General features: G+C 45.6%; 1 protein-coding gene across 7 annotated transcripts in view; it reads right to left on the bottom strand.

The window, feature by feature from the left end:
* BMP2 (bone morphogenetic protein 2) overlaps positions 1-15,224 on the bottom strand; it is a 123,193-nt gene extending 107,969 nt beyond the window's left edge. For 6 of the 7 annotated variants that reach the window (XR_012659736.1, XM_075088206.1, XM_075088207.1 and 3 more), the window contains exons 1-3: positions 15,135-15,224; positions 13,838-14,196; positions 11,090-11,327 (exon numbers count right to left, since the gene is read on the bottom strand). Coding sequence is in view for 6 of the 7 variants with exons in the window: in XM_075088206.1 (XP_074944307.1) it covers positions 11,090-11,327; positions 13,838-14,189 (590 nt within the window). In the remaining variant the exon portion in view is untranslated. Of the gene's footprint in view, positions 1-9,633; positions 11,328-13,837; positions 14,197-15,134 lie in introns of those variants that run through there. The other variant, XM_075088201.1, reaches the window with a different exon arrangement.
* Between the last annotated feature and the right edge of the window lie 6,803 nt (positions 15,225-22,027).

The raw sequence follows: 22,027 nt of genomic DNA, 5'->3' as shown, positions 1-22,027 counted from the left end.
ACCAATATGACAGCAATATATCATGGTAAGTAACTATCCCCCAGTTTATGCCCACATGTAAACAAATCTCACTGAAATAGGCTAAGTTTGTCCTGCACGCAGCACCCATATATGTATTTGAGCCCCACGCCTGCAAAACTTAGCATACTCCCCACTCCCTAAACTCCTTGCAAGCTCCATATCTGCTGCATTTTGAGTAGCTGCACACTTCCCAATCATTAATGCACACATCCTCTTCATGCGCAAGGAAATATTATTATCCTGATTTTACAAATGAGAATCCTAGGCACAGAGAGATTAAAGCTGAGCATTTCAAAGCATCCCAGTTAATTAAAATGGCTGGAAAATGGGTGTCCAAATTGTTTAGATACCTTTGAAGTCTCAGAATAATTATATTGCTCAAGGTCACACAGGGAGTTTATGGCTGACCCACAACTTGAACCCAGATTTCTAGCATCCCACTCCAGCACCTTAATCACACAGCCATCTTTGCTTTCCAATTTAATACTGGCCAGACCTGGTCCACATGCAAACTGGTTACCAATGGACGAAATCTGTTATTATGCCATATAATGTAGCTATCTCTACGCTACAGGATAAACAGCAGTGCATTTGGGCATCTCCAAATTCTCTAAGGTACTTATAATTAAAAACATTTATGAGGCAGGGAAGAGCTATTTGAGAATTAGCACACAATGACAGCGAGAGACTTTTCCAATGGTGTATCCAGCTCCATGGCAGAATAAAGCTTCCTGTCTCTACTATCCTTAGTCTGGTGGCCCTGCTGCTACATTGCCCCTTTTTTCTGATGCAGTATTCGACTAGCAGCATTTCCTTTTAAGAGGTTTAGTCACCAAAGCCCGTCTCGTTGCTATCAGCTTAGCTGTGAATTCCGCTACCTTTTGTGACTAAGCCCACTTGACATGACAGCCACCAGTGATGCTATGTTTCTTGCCATCAGGCTTGCTAGACTACAGTACAAAAAAAACCCTCAAGGTCATTCAGAGTAGCACTGAGACTTCAGCAACAGAGCATATGGTGGAAGAGTCCTCTCCCACAGAAAAAGCTCAGAAAGGACGTGTAGGAGAGGCCTCCACACCACAGAGCCAGAAGAGCTTCTGCATATGGCACTGTCAGACATCAGCACTGTATGACACTCATTGGCCTTTCTCATGCCTCTGTGGACTTTGCATAGAAGAGGGCTGTACTTAACAAGACGGTGTTGATATCCATTAATAAACCTGATCTCAGCTTAATTTCTCCTGAGCATACACTCCAATTACACACTCCTCTCATTTAGAGCTGCAAGTCAGAAAGCTGGGCTTTCCAAATTCTGATCCCTATCGTCAGCAGCACAAAGTCTTCAGGCCTTGGTATGAACCAATGCAGTCACATAAAGTAAAACTTCCCAGGTAGGATTCAGGCTCAGGTTCTCCCTAGACACACCAATGCCCTCCAGAACATGGAATGCAATGGAAGACAGAGATCAACATAAAACACGCGCTCACACACACTTAACATGCTCACTTTTTATCGCGAAGGTTGCTAATTTCCCATGCTAAGAACAACCTTTGGGACTAAAATGAATTATGCGTCTCATTCTGAGTGCATCAAAGAGTAGACCGCCTTTTTAAAGGAGTCAAGATCACCTCAGCTGTGCTTTTGTTATCTAGCCCAAGGTTAAGGATTTGGCCTTGGGCTAACGATTGGCTCAGAAAACCAGGATCATGTAATGACAGTTCCAGGAAGAGAGAAAAACCAAAGCTTGGTAAAGGCACACTCTTCAAAGTGTCCCGGTATTTGACCCTTTTTTTTCCCCACCTCAGATTAATAGCACAAAGAAGAGAGGAATGGAGCCTGAAGCCCTGAAGGAAGTACTCGCATACAAGAGGAGCTGGAAAGACCTTCCCAGATGCTCAGGCTCACAGAGAAAGGCCTAACAACAAATTTTCCTCACCAGTTAGATGGAAAAGTTGGCAGTAACCTACTTCATGGCTTAGGTCTCAAGAAGGCTCTTAGAAAGGGCAGCACCTGGTTTAAGTTCTTTAATATGAAACATAAGTTAACCTGCTTCTATTTGAAAATTAAATCTAACCCTCAAAAAAAGGCTAAGACCCTCCAGCAGGTAGGAGCTGCAATAGCTACCAGCGACAGAATGTCCTGCTGGGTTATATGAGTTGTTCACAAGCTACTGATTTTTTTTTAAATGGTTTTTGTTTGGTTGGGGTGGTTTTTTTTGTTTGTTGTTGGTTTTTTTTGTGTCAGAACCTGCACACAACAGGGTCACAGGCCACTTACTTTCTCAACTTTTGCTGCTGACAAAAACCAGAAGGCTCCATCCACACTCCCAACACCATTTTCCCAGGGCTTGGTCCTTCTCACCAAGAAACTCTGCAGTGGGCATGAATCAGTAAGTTAGCAGGTGTGCAGGATCTCTCTCTAAATGACTCTGCCCTCTAGGGTACATTTGCGTTATATTTTCAAAGACAAAAATCTTTTCATCTGCAAACATGGGAGACTTCTTTGCCCAACGTGTCAAGAAGTAGTTACAATTAACTATTTCTAAAAAAAAATAAAAACTAAAAAAAATTTTTAAAAATCACCATACCAGGAAATATGAATCAATTAGTCTTTGATCCTCCCCTCATCTAGATAACATCATCTAGAACATGGGTTACTGCTAATCCTAAGAAACCAAAAATGTTGATGGCCTTTAAAAATACCACTGATTAAGAAAAGGGGAACTTCAATTCCATTTCCTTCTGATCTTTGAGTCTCGAGGTGGCATTCTGAGGCTTCCCCCAGAGACTGTGAGGAAATTTGCTTTTTAAGAATCTCAGGCTCCATGTCTCCACGACATTCCAGCAGGGGAAACTTTAAAGTAACCCTGCAAGATCGGTACACTGAAAGCAGTAAAATGACAATGTACTTGCCATTCCAGTCATGTAGGCCTTGAACACCTAGATTAAAATAGTATTTTGCAGAACGTAACTGCTTACTTTTCACTTAAAGCTACTGGGCCCACCTTGTATTTACAACCACAAGGGCTGGGAAGACAGCCTCCACGTCCATTACAACCTGGTTCAACAGCAACACTTTGCAACATTGAAACTTCCTTCACGTTAACATTCTGATGCCAACTAGGAGATCAGGATTCTTCATGAAAATGGACAAAAAAGCTGGGCCCTTAAATAAAGAGACTGCTTTTAAGTAAAAGATTTTTTTCTTTCAAAGGAAGAGAGAAAATGCAAGCATAAAAATATGTTAGAACTGTCCTTAAAATAGAATAATTTAAAACAACAACCAGAGTGATGTTTATAAGAAATAAGACATACCCTGTCTCTCATCCTAATTCCTAAGGAGTCAATAATTCCTTTGGTCTATGAAGTCCCATACAAAGTTATCAATAAGTCATGAGAAAAATGCAAAAGTCAAGATTACAACGAAATGAATCATTATTTCTGGCTGCGAAGCAGAGGCACTCTGCTCAGCCCATGTGTTTGGTGCAGCCATAGTCAGATATCCCTCCCCCCTCTCATCACCACTGGCCTTGCAATTAAGCTTCAGTATGCCTGTGTGTATATTATTGATGTGGAAACAGCTATTTCCATCATGCTGCAGACATTCTATACTTTTGAAGTCTGTGGTTACAGAGTCATTATTCCATACAACACTTTCCCATCACTAGGGTGTGCAGGATGCCATAAAAATGGCTTTGTGCAAGTTCCAAGCTACTGGAGTTATGTCAATAGTTACCTTAAATACATTATTTTTCATACGTGGTCACCCTGCCTTCTGAGGCTTTGCTTTAATAAAAGAACTGGATCGTCTGAGAAAGAAGTCAGTAGGGCTGTGCTGATTTGCAGATCTGGTTGATACTTCCATCTTTTAATCTGCATGTTGTTTCCAGGATGATGACGATGATAGTAATAATAATAGTAGTAATAATAATAATAATAATGATACATTTGCTTCTGTTTGTAGTGAAACACCGCTGGAGTTGAATGCTCTGTTTTAATGAGGCACACTGAATGAAACAGTATCCTGCAGTGCAAGAAGTACATCATGTCAGCTGTCCATTGCCTTGGCATTACAACCCAAGCTAAAGTACAATATTCATAATTTTCTTGGTGATCTCCCAGAAAAACCTTCTTAATTTAATCTCTAATGGGATTATCAGCCTCATTAAATAGTAAATTTGCCACAGTCCAGCTGTTGTGGGAACCTGAACTTTCAGAATGTTATCAATTAGCTGCTCTGATCTCTCTACCTGAAGTTGCTCTAGAAACTTTTAACACTTTCAGCTTCACAAGCCTGCAGGGTCCTTCCCCACTTCCCTCACCTACAAATTCTTTGCACAGAAATCCCTGCCTTTTTTCAAACTAAAAAGCCACAGGTCTGCTTCTTTCCTGGAGTTAAGCCAATGCACCCAACTGTAGACCTAAGCCAGTGGCTCCAGTCTAATTTCTTTATGGGCAGCCAAGCACATTTTGCAGAAGCCCCTACAAGAATGAACTCTGAAGTGCAAAAATCCATCTCATCGCTACCCTGCCTTATGAGCTGAGAACCAAGCTAACCCACTGCAAGTTTCCTAACTCTGGAGAAGTCAAGCAGTATCCTGGGATTCATTAAAAAAAGAGTGCGGCCAGCAGGTTGAGAGAGGTTATCCTCCCCCTCTATTCTGCCCTAGTGAGATCACATTTGGAGTACTGTGCCCAGTTTTGGGCCCCCCAGTTTAAGGACAGGGAACTGCTCGAGCAAGTCCAGCAGAGAGCTACCAAGATGATCAGGGGACTGGAGCATCTCCCTTATAAGGAAAGGCTGAGAGACTTGGGTTTGTTTAGCCTGGAGCAGAGAAGACTGAGGGGGGATTTCATAAATACCTATAAACACCTAAAGGATGGGTGTCAGGATGGTGGGACTAGGCTCTTTTCAATAATGCCCAATGACAGGACAAGGGGCAATGGGCACCAATTGAAACACAGGAAGTTCCAGCTAAACATGAGAAAAAACTTCTTTCCTGTGAGGGTGACAGAGCAGTGGAACAGGCTGCCCAGGGACGCTGTGGAGTCTCCTTCACTGGAGACATTCAGAACCCGCTTGGACGCATTCCTGTGCCCCCTGCTCTAGGTGTGCCTGCTCAAACAGAGGGCTTGGACAAGAAGATCTCCAGAAGTCCCTTCCAACCCCTGCCATTCTGTGATTCTGTAACTCTCAGCCTCTGTTCGTCTATCGAGGGCAGCACAAGCCCAGACACGTATTACAGCTGAGTGCCTCCACAGCACTATGTAAATACAGATGCAAATAAGCTTTGGCCCTCAGACTTCTGGCAAGTTATAAACACCATCCCTGGTGTTATGAGGTGTCTCCTGCTGCACACATCAGGTGCAAGCCTTCAGACCCTTTCCAAACTAAGATTCTTGCTGAAGGCAGGGACAAATTTGCCTCTCTAAAGGACACAGAGCCAGGACAAAACCGGTGTACCTGCTTTTCTAAGTGACCATTGCACAAGGCTTGTGGATGGAAGGTTGCTAAATCCCGGAGGGCACTGACAGGTGACTAGATTCCAAAAAGAGAGGAAACTCCACCTTAGGAAACCATTACTGCTTGTTGCAGACAGGCTGTCAGGAATACAGGTAATGAAGGATTAGTACTGGAGAGACAGGAAAGAAGTAATCTTACAATAACTTTTTGAATTCTTTTTATGCCCAAGCAAGGCACAAATGTAGCAGAGACGCACAAATGGTTACTTTCTCATGCACCTGCAAAATCTCTTAGGAGAAATAAACAAAAAGTTTGGGGTGCAGCAGAGTAAGGATATATTCTGAAGGAGCTGGGATTTTCTCCTTGTACATAGTAGTCTAGCAAAATAAAAGACTGTCAGCTTTATCCAACACTTTCCTTACAGCAATAATATGTAAAATCCAAGTGCCCTTCTGAACCTGGCTTCTTTTTTCTTTCCTATGTAATTAAAAAACAAAGTGGTTTGTGCCTGTAACAACCATTTATAATGTCCTTAAAAATACATTTTAATGCCTTTGGCTTTTCATCATTATTTTGAGCAGCTTAAATCAACTGGAAACACGATTCGTGGTTCTCATGTTCTTGTGTTGTAAGAACACAACAAATCAAGTTCTCATAGCAGCAGTCTGCCCTACCAAAAGGGGTAGCCTTAATATAAAGGAGAAGAGAGACATTCCATATCCATAATTAGATAAATAATACTTCAGGCAAGATATGGCACCTTTAAAAGTGCCTTTTCAGTCTTGGATTTTTCTCTGCTTGTTACTACAGAAACCATGTAGCAACCAGAATCTAAGACAGACTCCACCCAAAACAGAGAAAAACAATATAGACAGAGTAGACTTTTCCTCATTTTTTCCCCCTTTTTACCCCCCCCCTTTTTTTTTTAAAGGGTGGGAGAGTGCTAAGGAAAAGTATCTCACTGTGCAAAGGATAGGAGCATTTTGCATGCAGTTGAAACAGTAAAGCTCTGATTACAGATGGCAGAAATGAAAGCAGGGAATGAGTAATGAGCAATGAGAAATGCGTAATGCGGGATGAGGATATAATTTCCACACATCGGCTAAAGAAAGGTTTACACTCTTAAGCAATAAAAACAAACCATTAAGCCAGACCTGCACTGTCAGGAAGTATAAAACAGTTCTTGAAACTCTGCAGTTACTATACAAAAGCTTTTCATAAACTTTTGTTACCCTGATCTTCATAAAACATTAACATCAAGCTGCCATATGGCAATTAGCTGCCTCCTGAAATCCATAAAAACCCCCCAAAAATCAACAATTTAGAAAGAGCTGTACAATAAAATAGTTCAATAATTACCCTCTTCCAATAGTGTAGCAAAGTGGGTCTAATACAAATGCAGTCCAGATGAGCTCCTTCTTCAAAGCTGAGAGTACAATAAATCATGTTTCTCTCCAAGCCTCATCAGTACTGATTGCACAAGTAAGACCTCTGACTGCCTAGCACGGGGGAAAGCAGGTGATAGTCTGTGGACATCCAAACCCCATTATCATATGAGCAGGAAAGGCCTCAGTGCCTGATCATGATGAGCCCAGGTGAACACAGCGGAGCAGATCCTGCTCAGTGAAAATGGCCAATGCTCTCGGGAGAGCTTACCTCAACTGAAGATCTTCCCACGTCATTTTTACATGTTGTTGACCACAGAAGTCCAACTGAATTTTGCGCAAAAATTATCAAGCCACTCGACAAAGCTGTTACTGAGTCTCAAAAGGACAAGGAGAGATGCTGATCACATTTGTGTTTAGAGAGATGCTTATCTGAAATGCACAAAGGGTGACATTATCTATCACAATCTCTGCCTTTATAGATTATAAAAGTGCCTAGAAGCAATATGTTTAGGGGAAACAGGCTATAGGGTACCACAGGCAGTTTTGCCTTCCAGATCTTCTGCTTTTTCTCCTCTTAAGAGGGAAAAAAAAAAAAGCCACATTTCTTCTTGTAGACCACTATAACATTAAGAAGAACTAAAGAACTAAAATAAGTACCGGACTACTGTGGTAACAGCATATCTTTAGTATTTAGAATTATTTAGCGGTCATTATCAGACTTAGATGATGTCAGAAAGCCCAAATCTTTTAGAAGGACTGTCTGATCATCAACCCTATTTAGCAGAGTTCAGGAACCTAACTGATCTCTAGGAGACTTTTCTCCTACTCATGTATTAAAGTCTGGTGTGTTTATTTTTTTTAATCCTAAACAAACTATTCAGTGCGGCACTCTCACATCTCCAGTCTAAAGAGAGAGAGGTTAAGGATTTGAAGATACATTAGAAAAACCAATTCTGCAGTTACATGTGAAGGACTAGGAGCTGTGAAACTTAAGCCTTGCAACACTGGAGTTTAGGATCTGGTTAGAAGTGCCATGGGGTCTTTACTGATTTCAGCAGGTTTGGGATCATACCTTTCCTGCTCACATAAATGGTGCAATCTTCAATTTTTCAGCACTTTACGTCCAGCTTTTGCAAGCTCAGGTTATAAATCACAGCAGCACTAGCGTACTTGAACTAGCACTACCATGCATCGCAAACAACCAATGAACTCTTGAAGAACCTTCGCTGTGGCATATCCTGCAACTGACAACCTTCCCCAAAGCCATAAACTCACTTATCACCATTAAAGATGGCAACAAGCAAAAGGCAAACTAAACTTCTGCACGTATAGTGCTCCTCGCTAAAAACATTAGCCAATGAAACAGCCCTGGTCTTTTGAAAAAGCAAACCACCCAGTGAACTCCTAGGATACTATGTAGTATCAGCATGACCAATAACATCAGCTACCTCTCAAAGATAAGCAGAACCAAACTGCAGAACGGTGGACTGCTCTCTACTAGCTATTAAAAATACTTCTGGTACAAAGAAATCCATAAGTTTTTAATCTCGCCACAGAAACTTACACCCAGCCTACAATATTTTTAAGCTCACAAGAGAAAAACTGAAGCAGCCAACAGGAAATTAGTTTTTTCTCTCCTAACCCCTGTACCCATTGCTTTTTTGTGATGATTAACAGTAGAGAACTGTTCTATAAGATGACCTATGAGACATCATCAAGTCAGCCTTTCTGATCAACAAACCCATTAAGTACCTTCGCTGTAACCCTAACGATTCTGGTTAAAAAAAAAAAAAAAAAAAAAAAAAAAAGAAGAGGAGTTTGGGGAGGGCTCTGAGAGAGGGGAACTTTGTGTTAATAACAAGTTAGGCTAACAGGAGGCCCAAATCAGAGATTCCCAGGGTTGACTTAGAGAGGTCTCTAATGGGCCAATTCTACACACAGCTTTAGAAGTGCTGCCTCAGCTTACCAAATCCAGAAATGGATCTACCACGGAGTGTGAGGGGGTTCTGACATGTCTGGAGGTATCAGCGCAGAGCCATTATATATCCACTAAAGACACTGGAGAGCTCCTGAAATAGGCAGGAACTTACCACTAGCAGTCTAACACAATTTCATTCTATTCCCGGCTGCAGGCGATCACCAAGAAGCCAACTTAAGCTACTTCCCTGCTCTACTATTTGAGCACAAATTTCACACAACAAGCAACCCAGCCTTTGCATGCTCGTCCCACATGTACAGCTAATAACCTGGCTGCCATACCAGTCTTTTAACGCACAACAGGCACAACTAAGTATTAGCTTTAATGCTACATTTGCCAAATGCAACCTTACACAAAGGATTTTAAAAGTAAGGAGATGTAAGCACAAGTTACCCTAGCGATGACTGCGCAAGTGAACCATTTTTTCTTACAGACTGGACTTTTCAGAAAGAAATACGAGAGCTCTGTGATTTGTTATCTGAAATAAACATTTAAGGGTGGGGGGGGAGCTTTCAAACATAAAACCCTGGAAAGGAAGACAAGCTAATCTGCAAAACCACAAAGCCATCAGCTGAGGTTAGATAGGATCCTGCATATGACAACAGCTTGCTGTATGTAGGGCAAAAATTGAAGATTAATTTCACTATAACTCCCCACAGAAGTGAGCTCTCATCTGAGGTGAGGAAGCATGCAATACTTCTCAAACTGTTAAAGACAAGGGCCGGTACAAATAAGATAATTATTCCTCTTTAGCATACATAACCACAAAAAAAAAAAAAAGGATGACATTTTAGTTTTTATTATTTTATATTTGGCCAGGACTTTTAAAGGAAGGACTTTTAAAGGAAACATCAAACATTCAGTTTTCTGTAGGTCTAGAAAGGATTCAGTCTTCCCCCACCCCCACCTCCCGCAGGATCTCTATTGGCCCTTCTTATATTCACACTGCAAATTAGTTGGGAATAGCAGTATTTATACTAGATCAGCAATGTCTGGTTCTTATCCAAATGTTCCACCTAAAGAGGATGCCAGTTCTCATGGATTGGACAGCCCACCCTGCAGCATTCCTGAGAATTGTACAATATAATAATCTTGAAAGTCAGCAGAGTGGATTATCCACTTTTTTCTGGACTTGAACTTGTGACCTTAACAGTAGCACAGCAGAAAGCAAATGTGCTATGCACTTTGCCATAGTAACCTTCCATGTATTCTTTTCAACTTAAATACACACAATTGAAACAGCTACAATTTTGGAAAATTATGTACAAACCCTATATTTTTTTCTTTTTGATTACATATAAATACAAATTAGCTATTCTTCTAAAAAGTGGTTATAATAGTAAATAAATACAAAATAAGAATCTGACCATTATACTTCATGTGCTGGGGTTAAACCCATATAAAATGTACAACTAAAATACATTTAAAATCTTTAAAGGAATACTTCTCTGATTAAAATATTTGTTTTCCCAACTTTTTCGTAGACATAAATATATTTTCAAAATAGTTGTGTTTTTTTTTCTTTCCATTTCATTACATAAATAAAGTCTTCATTGGGAAATATTAAAGTGTCAGCTTTTCTTTTTTTTTTTTTCTTTTTTTTTTTCCTATTTGTCTTATATATTTGCTGTGTTAGCGGCACCCACAACCCTCCACAACCATATCTTGATAGTTCTTTAATACAACTTTTTCATTCTCATCAAGGTAGAGCATGGAAATAGCACTCAGTTCTGTCGGCACACAGCAAGCCTTGGGGATTTTGGAATTCACTGAATTGACCAAAGTCTGAACAATGGCATGGTTTGTTGAGTTTAGATGATCTGCCAGTGGAAAAGGACATTCCCCATGGCAGTAAAAGGCACTATACCCCGGTGGGGCAACAATCCAGTCATTCCACCCCACATCATTGAAGTCCACATATAACGGATGCCTTTTGCAACTGTATTTGTGGCGTTTACGCTGTTTGTGTTTCGCTTGACGCTTTTCTCTTTTATGAAGCGGGTGTCCCTTGCCATCATGCCCAAACGTTACTAATAATGGCCTGAGCTGAGACCAGCTATCTTCATCCTGATGTAAAGACCTGCTAATCCTAACATGCCTCTTGGAGGCACTGTTCTCTTTGTCCAAGTGAACCACCTCTACCACAAACCCATGATTAGGTTGTCCATGTGCAATCCACCTCAAAACAGCTGGTGTTACATCAAAACTTTCCCATTTACTTGCATTATGATGCACCAACCTGGTGTCCAAAAGTCTTGTGACAGGGTCCTTAGAGGTGGATGTGGCTGGCTTTATAATTTCATAAATATTAATACGGTGATGGTAGCTGCTGCTGTTCTCAAAACCTCCGTGCACCTGTTTCCGAAAAATCTGGAGTTCAGCTGAGGTGATAGACTCCTCATTAGGAATGGAAGTTAAATTAAAGAAGAAACGCCGTGCTGTTTTCCCACTTGTTTCTGGCAGTTCTTCCAAAACTTCTATTTTGATTAAACAGGGAAAATAAAAAAAGAAAGAAAGAAAGAAAGAAAGAAAGAAAGAAAGAAATCAGCAACTGAGACAAGCAACCAAACTCCTCAGATAGTCTGCTGCTGGCAACTTTCAAATGACAGTTAACACACGTGACATAAAAGGTCTGAAAGACTTTCAGGCAGAAAATACCATCTCCCTCATCTTGCTGTTTCTTTATGCAAGCATGTATAGCACGAAGTGAAGAATGCTTCATTTATTGTTATGCATTTTGATTGAATACTGCTGCCCCTTTGCATTCCAGGTGGTTATAATAAGCGGCAAGAAACACGCAGAATTATTTTGGAATTCCAGGACATTAGCAAGAAAACTCAACACTATAGTTAGCAGGGGTCTGATGGGTCTGATGAGCATCATTAAAACTGATTGAGGACTTAGGGTAACGATTGCATTTCTGCTTTTTTCAAGAATATGGCTCTAACAACAGTCCCTTGAACTCCATTCTGAAAAATGTCACTCCACAATTTAGGTGACTTAAATCTTAACGTACAGATTTCATATCTTAATTAAGGATGGTAAACTCAACATCTGTAAGGGCACTTTACAAAGCATGCCTAATATTTAACCAAAAGGGCCATAAAGAATGGCAGGAAGGTTCAACCGCTAAAAAGGGGTGGATGGTAAAGGAATAATGAAACAAAGTAATTTCTGAACAACAGGTTTTCAAAATGACACAAGCACAAAAACAAAATTTTAAAAGTCACTAAATAAAGCTCATGTCATTCTTACCTTTCAGTCAACAAATAATTGAATGGAGCTTCAGAGGGAGTAAAATTTATCTAGGGTTGCTAAGTAGTACATCATTGCTACAGACATCAACGAATTTAAAACTATTTGCCAAAACAAATCTCTCTTAAATCATGGGTTTTAAACTTTTGTACTAAGCATCCTGGAGAAACATTCAGTTTCTGAGGGGAAGCCATAACTGCTGTTAGCAGTTCTTAGTCATGTAATGATTCCCTATTGATTCCCATACAACATTTTGCATAAGGTCAGGCTCAGCTTCAGGGTATTTCAGGACCAGGCCAATATTTGTAAATATGCAGATGTTTGAGTGGGCACAAGAGAAACTTCTGCTTTCATGAAGCCACTACCACAGGGTGAGAACTCAGGGAAAAAAAAAAAAAAAAACAGACACACAGATTTTCTTCTAAACTTTGTGAAAATTAGAGAAGAGCTTTTATGTCATAAACAGTCTTTGCTGTAACAGTGTGACTACCCGATACTGCAGATTTTTACATTTGTCTAAAAATTATAAACTTTGCCCCTTCAGCTCCTCTTTTGCTCAGGTCCTTGCCTACCATGCGTCAGTGTAACGTGAATGACCCATGCACTGGCTTTTCCCCACTCACTGCTAGGTGTTTGCTTTCCACACGGGGAAATACAGTCGATGAGAGGTTACATTTCATCATTCATCTCCTGTCTCACGATAAGGCTTTCCACTAAATGGCACCTCCCTTTCTCCGAGGTCACCTCCTTTACCCATCCAAAACATTAAATACTAATGAATTCTTTCATCAACACATTTTCACATTAAAAGCATGGATAAACTGCATTTTCATTACTTTTACAGTGAGGCCACTGCACACCAGCACCAGAGACTAGCAGTCAGGAACGATTACAACTCAGGGAAACGTTTCCCAAAGAGCACGCGAGCGATATGAGTGCCACTGTCTCCGTGGGCCTACCCGTGCCATAGCTAACTCCGCAGTGACTGTTTCAGCTCTGTAAGCTGGGAAATGCACCCAGTTGCTCAGCAAGGGCCTGTCCCAGAGGGTCCACTGCCTCGGTGGGCCACAGGAGAGGAGGGGTGGAGGGGCTACTGCGCACCCCGCTCTGCATTTGGCTGGGTTACCTGCAGGTGAGAGCTGAAACCCGGCCGCAGGGCTTTTACCAGCCTAGGCGCTGACGGCTGAGAAGGCGTAGTGTGGGTCCAGGCTAAACTGCTCCTTGACGGTGGGGAGAGCCCACGATTTGATCGTTTCATCGATCTCTCACGGGGATTAGATAAGGATTAGAAACCTCTGCAGCGGCCCTGGCTCAGCCGTACATTATGGTCACTTCCCTGCTCTTTAGCCTCGCAGAAGAAAACTTATCTGTGGGAACGCTTAATGCGGGTCCGCTCTGGTTTAGCGGGAAAAAAAAAAAAAAGTAAATAAAACAGGAGCCTCCCGTCGCAGGGAGAGGGGAGGGGGCAAAGAGAGGTTGGCAGAGCAAGCGCGCCGGAGCAGAAAGCCTGAGCCTGCAGCCGGAGCGCTGGAAGCACAGCGGGCTGGAAGCAAGCACACCGCCGCCCCGTTGAATTGAACGAACCCCGCGGTACCGGCTGCCGAGCCCAGGCGCTCCCGGGGAGGAATCCGCCCCGACGCTCCTCCTCCGGCCCTCCCCTTTCCCCTCCGCGGGGCCGCCGTGCACGGAGCCCGTTCCCGGCCCCCCACCCACCCCCGGCCCCCTCCCCTACCTTCGTGGTGGAAGCTGCGGACGGTGTTGGCGCGGCTGGCGGCCCGCTCCAGAGGGTAGCCGAGGGCCTGCGGCTGCCCCAGCTGCTGGCCAGCGTGCAGGCGGTAGAGGTCCAGCATGTAGGGAGGGATGACGACGTCCTTGCTGGGGCTGGGACGCCGCTTCAGCCCAAACATGTGGAGCAGGCGCAGCTCGAACTCGCTGAGGAGGTCCTCGGGGCGCTGCGCGGCCGGGGCGGCGCGGCCCGGCTCGCTGAAGCGCCGCCGTCCCACCTCCGGCATGAGGCCGGCCGCGCCGCCCAGCAGCACCTGGCAGAGCAGCAGCGCCAGGAGGGAGCGGGTGGCGGCAACCATGATCAACCTGCGCGGAGGAGGAGGAGGCGATGGGAGGCAGTCAGCGGGGACACCGCGCCGGGGGAGCGGGGGGGGGACGGGACAGGGGACACGACGACATACACGGGGACGGCCCGCAGGTGGGTCCCACCCCGGAGCCCGGCCTGGCCCCCGCGGCGGAGCGAGGCGAAGCGCAGGCCGTGGCCGGCGGGGCGGGCGCGGAGAAGCCCCCTGCGGGGCCCCCGTCGGGCCGCTTCAGGTGCTCGGCGGGCGGCGGAGCGAGGCAGGAAAATCCCCGTGGCAGGAGATCAAAGGGAGCGAGGCGGGACGGGACGGGGCGGGGGGATCCGCAACAAAGGAGCGGGGAGGTGAAGGGGAGAAGGGGGCGGCCGTTGTCAGGGCGGTGGGGACACCGCCGGGACCGGGCCGCTGCCCTCGCCGGGGCGCAGGTGTGCGCCCGCCCCGGGCCTCCTGTCGGGACCGCGACCGGGACTGCTCGGCGGGGACAACTGCCCGGGGAGGGAAGGGGCGGCTGCCCAGCCGACGTGCAAAGCTACCGTCCCACCCTGTCCCGACCCCCGTGCTTCTTCCACCCCCCACGCCCGCCCTGCATGCTGCGCTAAGCCGAGCCAAGCCCAGCTGAGCCGAGCCCAGCTGGGGCTCGGGGCGGGCTCCGCTTCCCCCGCGCCGGGGCTCGGCCGCTTCCCCCAAGGGAGAGAAGCTATTTTCCCTCGGCGGAGTACAAGAAGGGGCAGGAGGAAAGTACAAATCCTGCTACGTCCTTAGCCAAACCCACAGGATATTCTTCTCCCCGTGAAACTCTGCGCTGGATTATTATTATTATAATTGTTATGATTAGCGTCCCGTCCCCCCGCTCTCTTCCAGAGCGCTAGCACCTCCGCCGTGGCCCACGGAGTCATCCTGCGGGGAAGGCTTTCAGCGGATCTGCGACCGCCGGAGTTATACCTGTGTGCAGCAGCAGGGGTTGTGTCTGCAGGAGGGTTTTCTGCTCTCGGGGTGTTTTTCCCGCATCACTTGGTGTTACTCCAAACTTCGCTGCTGCTCCTCTACAGCTGCCGAGCAGAAAATAGAAGTTCCCTGAAGTACAGTCCGCCTCAGAAACATACTTTTAGCAGCTGGAGGAGAAGGCAAGTCCCGGCCAGGGAAGGGCTTCTCCCTTTTAAAAGCAGCGATCGAAAAGTTGTTGCTTCTTCTTCCTCCTCCTCCTCGCGTGTGTGTGCGTGTGCCTGCCCGTGAATGGGTCCCTATGTGTCTATGGAGTTAAAAGGCTCCTTTTAAAAATGTCCTTTGCATCACCCGTACCAGACAGATGGACATTTACTGAGACTCCCGCAGCAACATTAAGATGAAGCTTGACTTTTTTTCTCCGCTCCCTTAAAAAGAAAGAAGAAAGGAGGGAGGAGGGGAAAAAACACCAAAAAAAAAATCCCAGAAAAAGGGTGGGGAGTAGCTTGCTGCCGGCCCGCGTGGAGCGGCCGCGCTGGGGGACCGGCAGCGCTAGGGGACTGCGCCGGGCGCCCCACCGGCCTGCCCGCCTCCCGCACCGCACCGCACCATGGCCGGGGGTGACCGGTCGCCGCCGCCGCCGGGTCTTTTTGTTGCTCGGCGATGTCACGACCCCGGAGGCTCGCTGGCCCGCGCCAATCACAGCCGCCCTGTGGGAGCGGGCTGCGGCCCCGCACGGCTTTTAAAGGAGACGCCGCCTCCCTCCTTCGGTCCTTCCCTCCCTCCTTCCCTCCCTCCTTCGCCCGCCCGCCCGCCCGGGTCGCGGTGCCGCCGCGCCGGGATGGAGGGACGGCGGCCCGGCCCGTTAAGCCGCGGCAGCCGGTGCGGGGAAGCGCCCGCCGGCCCGGCCCCGCGTTCCGACACGGGCGACCGTGCCCCGCCGCCGGATCGGGCACAGTCGCCCGTGTCGGAACGCGGGGCCAGGCCGAACAATGATCCATTGTGCGGCCCCCGATCGCTCCCGGGCTCCGCCGCCGCAAATCGGATTAGCGCCGTGCCCCGGACTGCCGGGACTGCCACCGGGGCGGTAAGGTGTGAAGGTCACGTAAGGTATCGGGAGAATCCCGGCGCTTTAAAGGCGGGTTTTTTTAAAAAAATAAAAAAAATATATATACTTCTTTATCTTTCTACCCCCACCAGCAGCAACGCGCGGGAGCCCGCTGCCGCCGGGGCATCCCGCGTCCCGGGCGTGGGGCTAGAAACCCGGAGGGTTTCCTCACTCTCCTTCCCGAAAGCCAAGCGTCCAGTCTCGGGAGGAATTTCCTCCCGGAGGGCTGCTGCGGTTCATCCGACTGCGGGCTCAGTCCCCGGACTTCGCACGGCCGGCAGAGGGTTTGGATTTGCGTTTGTTGATTTTTTTTTTTTTTTTCTTAATTATTTTTTGAAGATGTGGCTGCCCTCCAGTGGTGGAAATGCGGCGGATCTCCGGCCCCGAAACGGCAACCCCATCGCAAACCACCTTCGTCCAGTCCTCCAGGTCCCTCGCCTCCTCCCGGCACCTGCCCCGGGGCCGAGTGGCGCTCCCTGCGGGACCAAGACCGGGGCCTGTGGGGTGGGCGCCCAGCCATGACCATGCCGGCAACCCCTGGGTTTGCAGCCTCGACTGCCCACCACGTGCCCAGCATTGCCCACGGGCCCAGAGGAGGATGGGGTGAAGGAGGCAGGGCTGTGCTCAGTAGGAATGGGCTCCCAATCCTCCCTACATCCCTCACTCTCTTTGCTGATATCAGCAAATCTCTTGGTCCCCATAGAATTTAGGAATTCGTGGGTAGGGATGCATCCTTTGCCCCATCTCTTGTTTGCCTGCTTGGGCTCTGCGGTAGGGCCTGGCCCTTCCTGCATAGGTATGTGATACCTAGCAATTTAGGGTCCTCATCAAAGCCGAAGGCATTGGCACACCATCATTAGCAGGGGTCCCGGTGCTAGCCCAGGCTACTTCCTGGCAGGGTGAGCGCCCTGTGCTGCACCTCCTCTTCCAAATACCTCTCGGGGGCTTCATTTGCAAAAGACACAGACAGCCTTTGACACCTTGAATTACTGCGGAGGAGGATTTAAAGCAATAACAACTGAGACAGCTCCATTACCAGCTCCTCCTTTGGGAGCGGCCTTTTCCCTCCATCTTAGGGCTTTTCAACGTAGGAAAACCGCCGATTTGAGGCAGGGATTCAGCACATTTGCACCGGAAGGATTTCTCCGGTGGACCTTCTTCTCTTGGTTTTCCTATCACATTAGAGCAACTTCAGCTATACTGGCAAATTGTCACTGCTCACACAGGGAGTTACATACCAGTGTAACAAACCACTTTAGAACTACACCAGTGTAATTAAAGAGCTGGTAAGGCTCCTTCATACCAACAGCTCCCAACACTTGTTAACCTGATTTTTCACTCACTGCCACGCATCTGGAGGGAGAGGTGGCACAGAGCAAGGTGAAATCCTGCAAAAGTTTAGTTACTTTTCCCTTGCATTCCAGCACAGATAATGTTTAATTTTATTACTTCCTGCAAGTCTTTAGCATGAACTGCAAGTGTGTGCAGTGTGACTTCAGGGTATGCCAATTATGTAAATCAGCACTAAAATAACAATGGCAACGTAGTTTACACATCACTGACATTAAATGAGCACTTCAACTTCTAATTGCCATTCCAGTTCAATCTGTAGTGGGTCATGCCAGGAAAAAGTCATTTCTTGCCTCAACACTTATTCACTGTGCCTGGAGCATAGGCTGTACTCTATGCCCAGCTCCATGTTATCTCTAGGAGCTTTCTGTATTAGGATGATGAGCCTTTCAAGGGAGAAACATCTTCATGGCCTTGTTCTGAAGGCCCACATATACTCTGACCTGATACCAAGAGGGTCTTGTAGGTTTGTCCCCTCTCTGATTTTTAAATATAAATAGGCTTTCACAGTCTTCCATTCTCGTGGCCATAAAACACATTTCCCCTTCTAGTTTGTGATTTCTCAATCTGTTTAGAACAGGAGCTGCTGAGGCAGTGACTCTGCCTTCCTGTCTTCTTTCCATGAGGTCCCAAAAGACAACACTGAAGCACTTAGAACATGTTCCCTGAATGCACTGGCACCCACGCCAGAACCTCAGCCATGCCCCAGCACCTTCCCCATGCTGCCTGCCCCTCGCAGAGATTTCTCACCAAGGTGGGTCTAGCTCCCTTTCAGCCAGTGCCCTGGTGAATATGGGAAAATAGGCCCTCAAAGCATCATCCATGAAGGTCTGTTTATGGGTTGTGCCTCATCAGCACAACAATCAACTAAACACCCCTCTGCAGAGCCCACTGCCTTTGCATACTGTGTTCAGGCCTGCTCCCACTGCATCTGTAGCATCAATGCACCTGAGGTCACAAGCTGAGGAGCATCTTTATCATGATGGAGAGCATTAGAGACAGGTGTATTTAGTTATAATGAATACAGCACTTGGTCTGCGGAGCCCAAACACACCTGGACATGCCCACCCAGACTTCCAGCTCCCCAAATGAGCCTTTGCAGCAGGTATAACGCCCTTGTCCCCTTCCCACCCTTCAGATGCAGCAGTGCACCTGAGATAAAGAAACTGCAGCCCAAGTGGCCACAGTTCCTGGTGCTGCAATTCCCCATAAGCTCCGTGCAATTGAGGAGTTGAGTGGTACATCAGCTAAAGATCTAGCCCCATTGTGGTGGGCTCCCACAATGTCACTTCATTTTACAGAGTTACTTTTCAGATCAAGCCTGCTCTTCAGCTAAACCCCTGCCAGAGACAGAAACCGCCATTTACGCTGAAATGATCTGCTACAGACGTAGGGTTTTAGGAAACCTGACTGTGCATATTTGTTCATCTCCATTGTGAAACTTTATTTCCCTGCTCCTGAACTTTGTAGAGTTGACTGATTAATTTCTTTCTTCTTTCCCATGTGCACTTTTTTTTTTCCTTGGGTTTTTTTTTGGTTTTGTTGTTTTGTGAGGGTTTTTTTTTTGTTTAGTAGGGGTTTTTTGAGAGGTGTTGAGCCAGAAAATAGTCAACTAGTGGCACCTGCTGCTAAGGTTTCAGATCCAGGTGTTTCTTTCCAGGACCCAAACACAGCTGATAGATATCAACTTCAGGTATTGTTAGGTTTTCTTAAGAAAATTATAGAAAAGTATCAAAAAAAGGAGTGGTTTTACAACTCAGTGAGAGTCCTTTTCAAAGGCTACAGGGGGAAAGAAGAAAGTCTTTTTTCCCCCCAGCATTTTCTTCTTACAAATACTACACCAAATCACATTTATATACTGCCACCACATAGCGTCTTTTTTTCCAACCTGGTTAAATTGCAGCTATTGTTGTTGATGGCTAGGGGCAGAAGACTTCAGCTGGAAGACCTAGATGAGGAATGCTCACCAGGGTCTCTGACTGTAACTTGTAATCTGTAACAAAATGACCTAATTTCTGGTCCAGTTAGAGAGGCAGGTCTGCAGAAACACTCTCATCGCTCTATGCATGTCAATAGTAAACAGTTTCACTACTCATTTCAGCAGACCAGTTAGACCAATGCTGAGCATTTTTGAAAATTCCCACTATAGACTACTGTCCCCTGGATAAGACAGGTATGAGATACATTAAATATTGAGTAGTGAGTTTTTTATAGATGTTGCGCATTTTAGTGAATAACCCTCTTGACAAAAATCTGTGCTAAAGTATGAAACATATACATCGTACAGCATCAAATGCTGGAGGGGCAACTTACGAAAATGAGTTAAGATGTGTTAGTGATGTTGAGGTTTTGGCTTCATAGCAGGTGGAGATTATCTGAAAGCTTTTCTGTTCCTGAACTGTGCTTCCTGTTGACATCTGTGTGAACATGATGTGTGGCCATTCTTTAAAATATTACTTAATACTGTTTCTGAAGACTTATTTGTCTTTTGGTGGTTTGTCTTCTAACATCTATTGTCTCTGCTGCGCAGCCTGTCTCCTGTTCCATGAAGGATGGATTCTCACCTGAGAAGATAATTTACAAGACGGTGATTTGTTTCTGAAGAGGGGAAAGGCAGTTTATTCAGAAATGTCTATTTCTTTCTTATTCACCTTTGCTGAAATCTGGCAGCTCTTCAAAGCTCTTCCTCTGTTTCACAGTGAGTCTCAATTTCATTCATCAAATCTCAGCTTTCCTTCTGTCATAGTGGCAGGGAAATCGGAATTTATCAGGAAATACAATGCAGACCCAGTATTTTCTATATTTCCAGTATGTCACCATTGCTAGTGAATGGTCACAGTTGCTTATCACAATGTTACCTCTGCAAATAATCAGTTCACCTGGCTGTGCAACTTTTACATTTTAAGACAAAGTCCTACAATGTGTAACACAACTGCTGGGAAAAGAGGAAAGAGGGAGGCTAACATGATAGCTTTTTTTTATTGTTTCCCCCTTGATGCTACAAACTTCCAAATTTCAAAATCCAGTATTTGACCTGTGGCTTTTATCTTTAAGAGGTAAAAAAATGCCATAATGCTTCTGTAGAGCCTGGAGAACAACTGGGCCATCACTGAACAGATTCCCAGGTGCCACCACCATTTACGTACATTTCATTACATGCAGTATGAACAGTCACAGACTGTCAGGCTAGGGAGGTGCAAGAGGCAGTGAACTAAGATTCAGGAGACTCAATTCTCTTCCCAGCACTAGAAGTGTTGTTTTTCTTCCCTTTGTGCTCCAGTTTTCCCACCTTGGAAATGGGGATGATCGTGCTGACCCCCACTTGTAAGTCCCTGCAAGACCTTCAAGTAAAAGCACTAAGAGTTAGGCACTGCTGTTGTTTCAGGCTAAATACTAGGTTAATGCCAATAGTAATCTCAAATATCTGGAATCCCAGGGCTCAGTCTTGCCTTAAAGACAGTGGCAAAATTCATACTGGTTTCTGTGGTACAGGCTCACATGTTTAAGTGATGAAGAGGCAGGGATGCCGACTATTCCGGTCAGAAGATTTGGAGCAAAGAGGGATTTTTTAATTATATAAGTCTTGTTAGGAAGACAATGAGGTGAGGGTGTTCCCCCACATAAAAGAGAAATGGCTGCGTCATAGATGGTCCACTTCAGGAGCTTATAATTTCATCACTGCAGAGATATTGACGTCAAGTAAAATGGAGGATAATATAAAGTTACGCATATTGCCTTAAGAAGTGCATATTTCAGCAGTGAAATGGGATAATGTTTTGCAATTAAAGGCAAGCGTGGCGTTCTGTTTAAGCAGATTGTCTGTATGAAGGCTTTATTGTAGCTGCAGATTTAGGGCATATGAAAAGGTTTTCTGTGCTCAGTTGCAGGATGAAAAATATTGCATCACCAGGCATTCTTGTTCTCTAACACTTCTTTGCCAGTACGCCTTTGATAATGAATGCTTGCAATTTTATTTTCTGGTGTAAAGTCATGTTTTCTCAGGTCATTATCATTCCAATTTTTAAATATCCTCTTAAAACTAGACAGAACTACAGAAAGTAATAGTAAAGCTTTGTGCCTGCTCCATGGCATGTGCTCAGCACAAGTGATCAGCTGCTGCACCTGCTTCATAGTGGAAGTAAAGCTATTTCCAAGTTGCTTTCAATTACATCCCTTGTTCCCAGATCTGCCCAGTTTCCAGAGAATCTCTGATGGGCACAGGTCTCTGTTCAACCACCACCCTGTAACTTTTCCATGGTAGCTTGTTGCTTGTCTGCTACAAAATTTACTGACTGGGAGGGGTCTCGCCTGCTCCTGGCTCTTGCCTGCTCCAGCACTGCAGCGCTCCCTCTGGAGTGTTCCAGAGAGCACGCTCGAAGTTTCAAAAACTAATTATTAGCGGCACATGCTGAACTGCTTCAAGGTATCATTTATC

The sequence above is a fragment of the Phalacrocorax aristotelis genome, chromosome 3, assembly GCF_949628215.1.
Source record: "Phalacrocorax aristotelis chromosome 3, bGulAri2.1, whole genome shotgun sequence".
Taxonomy (NCBI): domain Eukaryota; kingdom Metazoa; phylum Chordata; class Aves; order Suliformes; family Phalacrocoracidae; genus Phalacrocorax; species Phalacrocorax aristotelis.
Note: the sequence above shows the minus strand (reverse complement) of the source record. Positions and strands in the feature narration are given on the sequence as shown.